Raw genomic sequence first — 12,305 nt, 5'->3', positions numbered from 1 at the left:
GAGCACACAAGGTGTTTTTGATTAAGACTTTTATTACAAAAATGTTACAAAAACTAGTTAAAATGCTCACTGGAGCACTAAGAAATAACTAAGAAATCATAATCATAATTTAAATAGATAAATACAGATGCCCGTATCAGCCCCTGCACAGTTTGGAGTTCTGATGGAGGACACAGCTGCACTGATGCAAAACAAAAAACAAACTAAATGGCTACTTTAACCTTTGACCACATGCTGCAGCAATGATGTAATGGTGAAACCAGCCCTGCTGCAGGTACTGCTGTAAAATCAAGAATGTATCAGTGATTCAGAAAAGAAAATAAGCATTAACAAAAGGACCTGTTGAGAGTGGTGAAAACCACAAAAGATTTGCAAGATGGTTGCGTCACAGCATAACAACGACTGAAGTTGCCATCGTGCGCAGTCTCTCTCATTTAAAGGACAACTGTCGTGCTCAGCGGCTAATTCTCCTGGCATGAACCTACAAGGGAAAAATAAAAAACATAATTTGAGGCATAACAAACAGGAGATCCAGGTTTTGTAACTGAACTTAATGGTAAAACTGCAAATGTTTGGTGATATTTTAAGGTTTCCATCGATGACAGCAAGATTACTCTTGACTCGAGGGATACTTTAGAACAGGTTACAGGTTGTTGGTATCAGATTTTTTTTTTTTTTTTTTGAGACAATTATATGTCTACAACCCTGCAAAATACTGACTGTTCAATAACTTAAAGATCAAATGCAATGAAATTAGTTCAATATAAAAAATTCTGATAATGATATAAGCCTCCAACAAAGGGTCATGACCTGTTACTTGCCAACTGGGATTCTGCAGACTGCTAGAATGGTTACTGATTTGCAGAAATTCCTAAAAAAAATAATATTTTAAAAGCTTAAAAACTCATTAAAATATATGTTTATCTCTGCTTGAACAAATATAAATTGAGAAATTAGTAGAAGTTGTAAAAAATAAGCACTGTACTGCATGGGATAATTTATTACATCACTAAAATGCAGTGTGGTCTCATGCATCATTGCAATAAAGTGCTTACAGAAATAATAACACACAGTGCTTATGTTAAAGTAAGGCATAGTTTGTGTAACTTATATATGTCTACTTTGTCTCAGGGGCTTTTAGACAGTGTGCTACACATTTTGTACAAACATCCCTGGTCTCCAGAGGAAAAGTCCTGCTAGAAACTTTTCTTACAACACACTCAGTGAATCAAGTTTTTACTCTGTCCATCCTTAAGTTTCTGCAAAACTAAAACCTTAAAAGTGATGTTCTTGTTTTAATGGTGCCAATCTATCTTCATGGTTTTAATTAGGTTTGAATTTAAGAGCAACTATATCTCTCTAGATTATTACATAAGAGGCACAAAATTTTATTATCCTTTATTGGATTTTTTTATTAATAAAACTATAATACATTTAAACTTTTATGAAATTATGGATAGTTGTTGGAGCTTTTTGATGATGTGCTCTCTTTGAAAAAGATTGAATCCTTTTCTGGGAAACAAAGTCTCCCTGGTGTTCCACCAAATATTGGATTTTCCCTCCTTTAAGTGCAGCGACCGAAGGTCAGACTGTGGTCGCTTACATGTGCCGAGGCGCTCCTCGAGGAAGCCAATCTGCTCGCTGAGAGAGTCGATGCGGTCTAGTTGCTGGAAGGAGTGAGAGAGTAAGGTGGTTTTCTCTGAGAAGCCCTCGTCCAGCGACGGCAGGAAGAAGCTGCTGAAGGGCGCCAGCACCAACTGTAATTTCTTAACAGAGGCACAAACAAGAATAGGTTAGGGAAAAGACTCACCTCATAAAGAAAAATAATAATCCTAATATCTCTTAATTTACTCGTTATGCTTGTTTCTGTCAAGAAGCAGGATTTAATATAAAGACACTGCAGGTCTGGCATTTCAAAGACTGTATAGTCTGGAGCATAAACGGCTGCTTGGACTTATAAAAGTGCATGTATACAAAAACCAGAGGTGTTCCCACACTGGGAGGTATCAGAGTAGGTGGCTTTTATATGAGTTTAAACATGTGTTCTTGAGTTTTCTCATATACCTTTTCCAGGAGCTCTACTCTGTTCCTCAGGCTCTGTACCTCCTCTGTCATATTCTCCACCAAGCCCAACCTTCCACCTGCACAAACACACACAAAGACAGATACATATACATCAGAGCATGGAAACTAATACATATGAATTTATGGAAACTAAGTAAAGAGGGATGGAAAGGGTTAGGGCATAGATCTAAGGTGAGCATGATTAAATTTATACTGTAGAGATCCCTTGGAGCAACCTGCCTTCATCAATTTATCTTATTCAGTGATGGATGTCTACTGCGACATCTCTAAACTAGAAAGCAGTGTGAGGACTGCAGAGCTGCCAGGAGACAGGGGGAATTTAGGGGACAGGGGGGTTGTAGATATGGTAACTGCTAAAAAAAGCAATACACAAGCTGAAAGAGAAGCCACCAGAAATAGACAGGCAAACTTTAAGGAAGAGTTCGTCTCAATCCACTCAAGGGAGAATGTCTCTGATGGAAGCAGGACCCAGACTGGGATGCAGAGTTAGAAATCCTTGCACTACCCCCAAGCTCTGGTTGTATTTCTGCAGACAGACCAGGAGATGTTCAATCTCTCCCAGATGTGGGTCTATAACTGAGACTAGAACAAGTTGAGAAACAGGGTGAGGTGGAGGAGGTGTGGGAGGAGAAGGGGGGGAGGCAGGCAATGACCCCCAGCAGACAGGGCTGATGGAGCTGGAATGAGAACACAAGCACTGGCCAAGAGCTGAGTGGAAAAAAAGGAAGGTGAGAGGCTGAAAAGCAGAACTGCAGTTCAACACTCTTGGCACAGGAGAGTCGACTTTCTGAACATTTAAACCTTTGTTTACATTCATGATCTCCATCAACATCCTTCTGACGTGTGCATATGAACTGATAAAAAGCTGTCTCAAGCAAAACATGTTGCAACAACATTTTTTCATTTGAGATGGGCAGCAAGAATGAACGTGCACCCACAAATAACTCCCTCAGCTTTAAATAGTATAAAGATTTGTCATTTTTTAGCTTTCTTATACCCTTTTTGGTGTTTTTCCTATCTTTTTGCTGACTCAGCAATCCATTATGTTGTCACGGAGTTCAAGCCAAGAATGTTTTGTGTGAACTTTTTTTCTTTTTCTTTTTTTTTTTCTTTTTTTTCTTGCAGAAACTCTGATAAATAGATGGGAGTTTGGAACAGGGCCTGAGAAATTTGGCAGTCTCTCATTCATACAGAGATATTTCTTTCCCTGGAAGTGCAGGAAACAGCATCCCCCTTTTCAGATTTTTACAGTTTGGTGACTCAGAAAAAAAAAATCCCCAAGGCTGAAAAGAGTTGGGAGAAATCAGGAAAAGGTAAGTCTGTTTTAAGGTTTCATATTGCATAATTTCCCAAAAGGGCACTAATGTTGACAAGGAATAGGACTTAAAAGGAATATCCTGGGGTCAACCACATTTAAACACTTAGACAAGGGTTGGAATTATTTTGTTGCTTAGATACAACAAGCACACATGAGCAAATCTGGACTTTTTCTTGTAGACAGACAACACTGAAACATTTTTAAGGGAACTAATGGAGTATGTGGGGTTAAAATATGTCTATATTTGCATGAGGGTTCTATTAAAAGCAGATGTTTGCTTCAATCATGGACTCAAAGGATTAAACTGAGTCATTATCAAATTTCCAGTGATCCCAGTTTCACTGCATGGAGCCAGCCCACATGACATCTGTCTGGAGTCGGCACCAGTCGCAGTGCATTATTACTCACGGTACGAGTTGAGAGTGGCATAGCGCGTACCAAAAGTAATAATGGACCGCGAAGCTGGCCATGTTCTTTTCTTCTTCTGTCCTGCTGCAGAGCATAAAATTATACAGTGTGAGGTATGCACACAGCCCCATCCTGCTCATTTACCTGCATCACTGTGGCCACCCACTGTTGCTTGGCTGTTCTGGGAAGGATAAGGAGAAGGAGGAGGAGATGGAGGTAGAGGAAGGCTTTGACAAGACCGTCCATCTCCACCAAGCCTGAAGCCATCCCTGCACACACATCGATAGCTGCCAGCTGTGTTCACGCACTGTTGGGCGCAAGGCTGCCGCCCGCTGCACTCATCAACGTCTGACAGGCAAGAAAGACATGAAAGCAGGTGTGAGCATGAACACAGAAACTTGTGTGGGCTGTGCAGGTAAATCTGAATGTGTAAGTGAGTGTACCAGTTTGGCATTGGTGTCCCGTCCAGCCAGGAGGACAAGCACATTGGTTGGGTCTTAAGCAAGTACCACCGTTTACACATGGTTGTCCACATACAGCTGGAAGAGACATGGAAAGGGTTAGGAACCATTAAAGATGAATTAATTTTACTTTCACTCTGGTTTGTTTAATATGAAGAAGAAACTTATTTCCAGGTCAAGAATTTCACCAACTAGGTCTGCACATGATTGGATCAGCCAGAGGGATGTTCTGATCCTCTGCAATGATGCCCTAAGCATTTGGAAATGTCACACATATTGTTACTTGGAAACTTAGTCATGTTTCCTGTTTCCTTACAAACAGGAAAAAAAATAAAAAAAACTTTTCAATAAAGTTTTCATATGCTGATAGAAAGCCCTTCAATGAGTCTCTGCAACCTTCTTAAGGATGGAGAACCAGAAGATGAAACAGTTGTGTATTTGGTGACATAATAGAAAAAAAAAACATGGCCTTCTCCTCCAAACCTACTAGACTTCCAAAAGCAGTGCTTTGAGAGGTACATGTCCGTCCCTGTGTGAAATGTGTGTATTAAAGATACACATGAGGTGGTTCACCTCTCTTGTAGCTGGAGCTCAGTGCACATGTTCAGTTTTAACTTGAACTGCTTATTTATAGTTAAAAAAAAAAACACTTGTGTTCATCCAAATGCTGCATTAGTTTCCACTTTTTGCTGAGATGAACATCTAAGCTCATAAAGACTTGTAGTTTAACTGAAAACACAGCAGTGCTAAATGATGCTTTGCTAATGTTTTACATGATCAAAAAGGCAAGAAGGAGATTTTTGTGATAAAATAGTTTAAAATACATAAAAGATCTGAAATTAGGGTTGAAAAACCTCATTCAAATTTAGTAAGAAGGAAATCTGACTTTTCAAGACACATCTAAGTTCCCAGTGTCCATTAAAAAGCAGCATTAGATGCAGCTGACAACATGTAAGCCAGTCACAGCAGGGTCCATCCAGCTGATCCAAACCAATAAGCATTGAAATGGCTTTTTGCAAGTTAGTCTGTATATCTGTTTTTTATCTGTATTTTTTATCAACCATCTCTTTGTTCAGTGCATTGGCTTTCTAAAGTTTCTGCTTTTTTTACAGTTTCCTTCAGTTTCCAGCTTTGTGGATGTACTTCTCACCATTTATTTTAACCTTAAAACATGGTTTGAGCTCAGCACTGTGTCGTCATATCAAATGAGCAACAATAGCAAGTCCATTGATCTTCCAATCTATCCCATCAACAGGATGCTTCCCAAAATGTTCAGCTATTCATCCTCTAAACAGGTGCAGGGAGTACAGTCACAGAACCCCAGCATACTTCTCTTTAATTTACCTTGATTGCAGTTATAAGAGTGAAATCGTTTCCATCCTGGGCAGCACTCTGGGTACAACTGCGAAGGCAGTACTGCTCTGCTCACCTGCCGGTAACCCAGCGAATACGTCGTCCTGTGGAGACACACATAGACACACACTGCAGTTAGGGTTTTGTAATTATTCATGCTGTCATCGCTGTGGTGTGTGTGGTTTGCTCCTTTTCTGTGCTCAGTCAGACTGCAAGTACGCTGATAAGTGAATGAAAATTTGTTGGAATACTGTAACCGCAGACATCTGAGCTTTTTTACAGAGATGAGTAAAGGGTTGAAGGGAGGTCGTGGGGGTAAAAGTGACACAGCCAGATTTAAAATCTAAGATTTTGTTGCAGTCTGCTGAGAGTGTGGTATGTTTAAAGGAGGAGGAGAAATGGGGTGATAAACTGAGGCAAATAGAGTAAAGGTTTGCTTTAATAAAACAAATTTTTCTCAAGACTGTAAGTGTATGGCGCCTGTTCATGTTATAACAACAAGAATGAAAAAGAAAAAATGAACATTAGTACAGAGAGAAGATGAAAATGAGGGGGATAATGTGTGGAGGGGGGCTAGAGAGTGTCAGAGATGGAGAGCGATTGAGAGAGTATAAGCACAGAGAGAGACAAAGTCCAAAATAAACAAGGCCGTGGTCTCTGTGGGCAGGCAGCTCATTTCCCGTAGTTACAAAAAATACTCGATATTTTGATTCCACTCAAATATGTGCCACCGTGACCCAGTTCTATGTACACTAACGTGTGTGTTTGTGTGAGAGTATGTGGAAGAAATTCAAGATCTATTTAAGACTACGCTTCTAATTCTTTCCCTTCCTAAACATGTCAAGCATTGTTTACATCTGGAGATGCCCTAATTAAAGCTCTGTTTTGTTTGACACTGATGTAACCTGAACACTTCAGCAACTCAGGCTGAAGATGATGTTCTTCCTATTTGTGTGTGTGTGTGTTTGTAAGTTGCATGAGAGCGTGTCTCACTTGTAGGTGCTGCAGACGCGATGGCCCTGACACAGGGTGATGTAAGGCTTGTGCACCGGTTGGACATATGACTCCGTTGCCATAACAACATTGTGATGGGGTTTCCGGCCACACACCCTCCTCCTGCAATAACATGGACATGTAAGCAGTCTGCACCAGAAGCTGAGCTGGTTTTAGATGCAAAGTTTGAGATACTTTAAAACCCAAGTGGCTCCCGTTTGACTTGAAAAGCTCCAGATTGGAGACTTAAAAACTCCTGACAGACCCGTGCAATCACTCCTGAATGTGTCAGGAGTTAAGAGCTGAACTTTGACCTCCGTGTCTCCACTTGACCCTTAACTTGGTTTATTTTGGTCTTCATGCAAATCAATGGAAAATGACAAGAAGTGGCTAAGGCATCCTGGTGGAAATTTGACCCTATAGGAGCATGAACTTTTCAATGTTTTAATATCATTTGAGCAATTTGTGTTGCTGAGGATGTCAACTCCTCTGTCTCTGCCACTAAAACAAACAGCTCCGAGTGACAGCTGAAGTGGACATGTGTATTTGAGGTTGTTACAAAGATACTGACAAAATGACAGGCCATAATAAACACAGGAAGAGCATTAAGTGAGCTGTTACCCATGGTGAGCAAAAAACTGGGGAGTGCCCATCACATGAAGGATGAAGAGGGAGGAGGAAAGGAGCAGCATTTGGTACATCGTCTTCTTCTTTCCCACGTTCCCTTACTGGGTCTCTCACACTCTTCTCTGTGCCAGTCGGAGGGAAGAGGAGAAGAGGATGAAGGGGGAGGGGTAGGGGGACTGTGGATAATAGCCAAAGTCTCCTCACGTTGGATGTGTGTGTTCTCCTTCAGGAGGATGACCCCAGCTACCTGTAAGGAGAGAGACATTTGAAGTGGGTATTGAAATAATATTTATTCCAACAAAATTGGGCAAAAACATGGCAGAAACTTGAATGAAAAACAATCAATTCCACTGCAGCCACAGATAAAATCTAATCAGACATCAAGAGAGATGGAGTCAGCTGTGTCATGTCTAACAGCACACTTTCATAGGAAACCGGAGCACAGCCCTTTTCAACAGCATTAGTGCATATTGAATCAGTACATAGACCAGTGCGAGTCTGCAGAGGCTCTGTCATGAAGAGATTGACAAAGACAGGCATGGGTGGAGGAGAGGGGGGTAAGGGTGAGAAATAGCAGAACGGCAATTCCCTAAATCTAAAATTTAAGAGCTGGAAGTTATTGAGTCGCGGATGAAAAAGCTGGCAGCAGGAATCAGTCTGAGCAGAGCAGTGTGTGTATTTAAAAAGAAGGGACATGGGAAAAAAAAGAAGGTGTGAAACACAACAAATGCCAAACAACATTTCAGAAATGATAAAAGCACTGCCAAAGAAAATTAACTCATTGAAAAAAAAAAAAATAAATAAATAAAAAAAACACAACACCACAGAAATTCAAAGAATATAACAAATAAACATAAAAGAATTTCTAAGAAAAGACGATCATAAACTCAAAACACAACATTTTAAAACCCACATTTTGCAAAGTTAAACAAAAAGAGAGAAAACTTGACAAAATGTTTGTTTTTTGTTTGATAAAATATGTTTATGGTGTGGTTGTGTTTTCTGAAATCTTGGCGTGTTTTTTATTGTTGTCTTCTCTATTTTTGGGGTGTGGGAGTTTTTTGCACCTCTGGGCCACCATACAAAGTCTTTTTTTTTAACTTTCTACTAAGTCTCAGATGCTAACAGCTGAAATACAAATAGTTTATTTTGTGTTTCTCTTTGGATCTGTTGTGACACCATTATCTATAAAAAGATAAACTGAACCATTTTCCTGTCGAGTGATTTTAAAATTAATCAAACGGAGAGGTAGTGATTAAAAGATTTTATGACCAGCAATAAAGATCTGACATCTTTCTTTGTGCCTAACACTATTGCAGCAAGTTAACGTCTTGTTGGATGCATGCACAATGAGTCCACTGCACACACTACTTGTAAATGCAGTCCTTAAACTCTTCTGCACCTGCATAGACTGTTTATTAAACACAAAAGCCCAGGCAAGACAGAGACAGAAATGTTCACACACTCTTTCACAGATATATTCAATTATCACATACTGTACAGGATTAAAGTAAAGTCTTAGCCACCTGTTTGAAAGCAAGACTGTGTGAAGAGTGTAGTACAGTCGACCTGAAGTCCTCTCCTGCTGCGCTGTCAGCCAGCAGACATGTTTTAACACAGCAGACACTAAACCCCTGGGAAATCTCTCAGCGCATTAAAGCCAGCTGAGTGCAATGGCAGGCTGCGGTACTGAACAGTGCTGGGGAGCCCTCTGTTTTCTTGGAGGTGATGCTGATCCTCAGATGACAACCTGCATGTCCTGCTGGCTCTGCGCCCAGGGACACATCTAAACCCTGCACTCATTCTCAAACCACTGCAGTGAGATGGACTGTCAGTACAGCAGGGGGGCATCTTCGAAAACGACACAAGAATGTGTGTGTGCACTTGTGTGACACAGCTTAGTATGAATAAACTGACAGTGAGAAAGTTGCTGCACTTCTTTAAGAAGTCTAGAGTGGAATTTCGTATGATTTTATCCATGCTTCTTGTACAAAAAGGATGTTTATAGTTATTATGAGAATCTGTAATTACAGTTTTCAGACAACGTGTTTGTGTGAGTCCAGGAATGCAACATTTCCTTCTTCTTTTTACGTGCACCTACATTCACCACGCGAGGGCGCTGTTTTACAGCATCAACGTCTGGCGATCTGCGCTGACACCAACATCCCTCATCTCTCCTTCTCCGTAACAATCTCACGTTAACTCACGCGGACACACGCTCACGCGGTAGAGAGATGACTCCTCAGTCGTCCTAGAAGTATACATTCAAAAGAAATCTACACTCTCTTACGCTAAAGGGCAAGCAGGGATGCCAGACCCGCGCGCAGAAACCAATAACCACAAACCAAAGGGCAGAGCGCATGCATGGATACATATGAAACAAACCACAAACCGTACAATGACTAGCCAGCCTTCCCGTGATTTATCCCTGAAAAACCACAGTGCAACGCTGCGGGGAGCAGGAAAAAACACCCGAGGCTTCAGCAAAGTCCTGGTGAGGTAAAAGTCCAGAGATAAAACTCTGCAACTAGTCAGATTTCTCCTAGAGCTCAGACTGTCAGAAAGCATGGGGGGTGATGGAAGGACCTCCTCCCACTCCTCCAGCTGGGTGTCCCGCCGCTCAGACTGCCTGCTACGGGGGGACCCGTGAGTGACGTCAGTGTTCAGACGGTATGCAGACTAGTCTTTTCATTCATTAAAAGAGAGAAAAAAGGGAAGTAAAATATCAGGCAGCATGGGTAGAGATAAGGAAGATACCCAAATGAAACAGATTATGAATGCAGTTATTACCCCTGTTCTTTATATTATGATATTATGAGTTTAGCTTAGAAATTGGACTGATTAGAACTCAGCGCTGGAATTTTCCTTTTGGTAAAAGATCTCGTGAATTGTTTAACTCGTTTAGATAAGCTCTCCTGCACAGAGAAGAGGTCATGAATTTCGTCTTCCATCATCTAAATTTTGATCTTATAATGGCCAGTGTGGACAATACAAAACCTACATTAGTTTTTATTTTAAAACTAATCAAAAAAAATTAAAGAAAAAGTGTGTCCTATAATTTCAAGAAGATTTGCTGAAGAAAATTGTAGGAGGAGGAGGCTGTGGCCTCTTTTGCCAATTATGAAAATAAAAAAAAACTTTTACAGTTTGTTTAATATGTCATTAGATTCATAGAGTAAATTATTTACTAAAAGAAGATGGGCCTGTATTTATAATGCAGGCCAGATGGACATTATTACCATAAGAAATTATAAGTGTTGTGCTCCTGCATTTTATTGTCATTTTACACATTTTTATGGTAAAACGAGCAGTTTTTGTACTCATTTTGGCACATTTATTTGAGAAAATTAAACACACTCATAAAGCAATGATCCATGCATGTAAAACCAAATATTACCCGAGCATTCTTTGCATTGCAGCCTTTCACTCCGAGCAACTTTGCACAATGCATGTATGACCTTTAGCACTGGCTGATAATCAGATTTTCTTTTTGGACATATTTATCTACTTATTTGTGTTTTCCCCATTACTTTCCATTGTGTCAAAATATTTGACTAATATAGCAAATTAAATACAAAAATGTCATTAAAACAATGCACATGTATAACACAGATCGTTTGAATATATTGTAAAAATCCGTACCCTCGTAGTATTGGTTCGTCAGGTGCGTGCGCGCGCGCAGGCTGAGCAGCGGCCATGGGCACGAGCCGCCGGGCTGGTTGATTAGAGGGCTTCTCCATGGTGCCAGTTTCTTTATAAAGCTTGAGTTTGGGGGTCTCAAGTTGAAAAACCTCGCGTCTGATTCGAGGTGCTCCCTGCGAGTCGTCTGGCGGCAAATGAAATGTCTTTGGGCGTTATTCACTTGCTTTTTATGCAAAGCTTCCTGTGGAACGCAGGAATTGGATGGACATTCCCAAACCGGACTTCCTGTGAGTGTTTGCCGCTGATAAAACCCCTCTCCTGCACAAACACTCTCCATCCTGCTGGAATCTGATTTTGAAGCAGTTTTGAGCTCCTATTGTGGAGCAGACATCTTGAAGAGGGCAAAATGCCTTCAGCCTTCTCACCTTTTGGCCTTTTGCTGCACAGCACATCACTGGCCTGGCTTTTTTTTATTTTTTTAGTGTGAATAAACTTCCAAGTAGCTCAATATAACTATGCAGTTTCCGTGTTTTAGCTATTGGCGTGGCGGAGCCTATATAGGCTCATGTTTACAGCTGTTAGAGATCAAATCTGTGAAATTGCAGCTTGTTGAAGCCTAGCAGTTGCACGATAAGGAAGCAGTTTCTTTTCCCTCTTTCTGCTTCTGTGGACAAGTGTAGCTCACTCCAGTGATTACCACTGTTAATGAATATTTAATAAATGGTTCAATTCAAACTTTATTTGTATAGCCCTTTTCATACATTGTCATGCAATACAAAGTGCTTTACAGTGTAAAAACATATATTAAAAATCTAAGAGTAGAATAATGCAGATGCTATCTACTTTACATTTGAAATCACACACATTCACACACACACACACACACACACACCCAAGCGCGCAACACACAGCACAAACAGATGATGCCACTCTTCTTTTCATAGAATTAAAACTATTCTTTCTAGTTCCTGTCTCTTTAACTGAAACGGTTTAAGAACAAAGTTTGAGAGAGAGATCTAAAAGACAAGATAAAAGACGATTGGCTTGACACCACTGTGAGGAAGCAATACCTTGGGGACCCATCCACACCATGAGCGCCCCATCAGCAACCACAGAGGCCATCGCCACAGGAGCCGCCAAGATCGGGTCAGGCGAGGGCCCCCACCACAGCCACAGGACTGCAATGCAGGGCCCGTCAGCCATCCCGTCCAGGTCGACCCCCGCAGCGACAACCCTGCAGGCCGGAGAGACAGCCCACGATGTGGAGGATCCCCATGAGGGAACACCGGAGCTAGAGGATAAAAGATAAAAAAGATAAAAGCTGAAAATAAAACACAGTATAAGATACTTAAAATAGCTTAATAAATCAACGTAATAAGAACAATAAAAGAAAATTAATATATATTAAAAAGTCAATT

At 40.7% G+C, this 12,305-nt stretch overlaps 1 protein-coding gene across 3 annotated transcripts; it reads right to left on the bottom strand.

Moving 5' to 3' along the window:
* Nucleotides 1-11,140, bottom strand: egfl7 (EGF-like-domain, multiple 7). 3 transcript variants are annotated; one of them, XM_041969760.1, is made up of 9 exons: nt 10,888-11,133; nt 7,240-7,492; nt 6,619-6,741; nt 5,617-5,729; nt 4,255-4,350; nt 3,956-4,159; nt 2,065-2,141; nt 1,604-1,766; nt 2-481 (listed from the first exon to the last, which is right to left on the bottom strand). In XM_041969760.1, exons 2-9 carry the CDS (start codon nt 7,317-7,319, stop codon nt 462-464), a joined length of 876 nt encoding a protein of 291 aa, XP_041825694.1. In that variant the 5' UTR covers nt 7,320-7,492; nt 10,888-11,133; the 3' UTR covers nt 2-461. The 3 variants fall into 3 exon arrangements, with proteins under 3 accessions (XP_041825696.1, XP_041825694.1, XP_041825695.1); XM_041969761.1 differs by lacking the exon at nt 10,888-11,133 and adding an exon at nt 9,643-9,800; XM_041969762.1 differs by lacking the exon at nt 6,619-6,741 and having other exon boundaries at nt 1-481; nt 10,888-11,140.
* Nucleotides 11,141-12,305: the final 1,165 nt, after the last annotated feature.

The sequence above is a fragment of the Melanotaenia boesemani genome, chromosome 19 (genome assembly GCF_017639745.1).
Source record: "Melanotaenia boesemani isolate fMelBoe1 chromosome 19, fMelBoe1.pri, whole genome shotgun sequence".
Lineage (NCBI taxonomy): Eukaryota > Metazoa > Chordata > Actinopteri > Atheriniformes > Melanotaeniidae > Melanotaenia > Melanotaenia boesemani.
The sequence above is the reverse complement of the archived record's forward strand: the minus strand, read 5'-3'. Positions and strand labels throughout refer to the sequence as shown.

Coding starts and splice junctions, on each gene's coding strand:
- egfl7 (XM_041969760.1), bottom strand. CDS start 7,319: ATGTACCAAATGCTGCTCCTTTCCTCCTCCCTCTTCATCCTTCATGTG. Junction 6,742..7,239: donor CAGTTTTTTGCTCACCATGG/GTAACAGCTCAC, acceptor ATGTTATTGCAG/GAGGAGGGTGTGTGGCCGGA. Junction 4,160..4,254: donor GGGACACCAATGCCAAACTG/GTACACTCACTT, acceptor CTTGCCTGTCAG/ACGTTGATGAGTGCAGCGGG.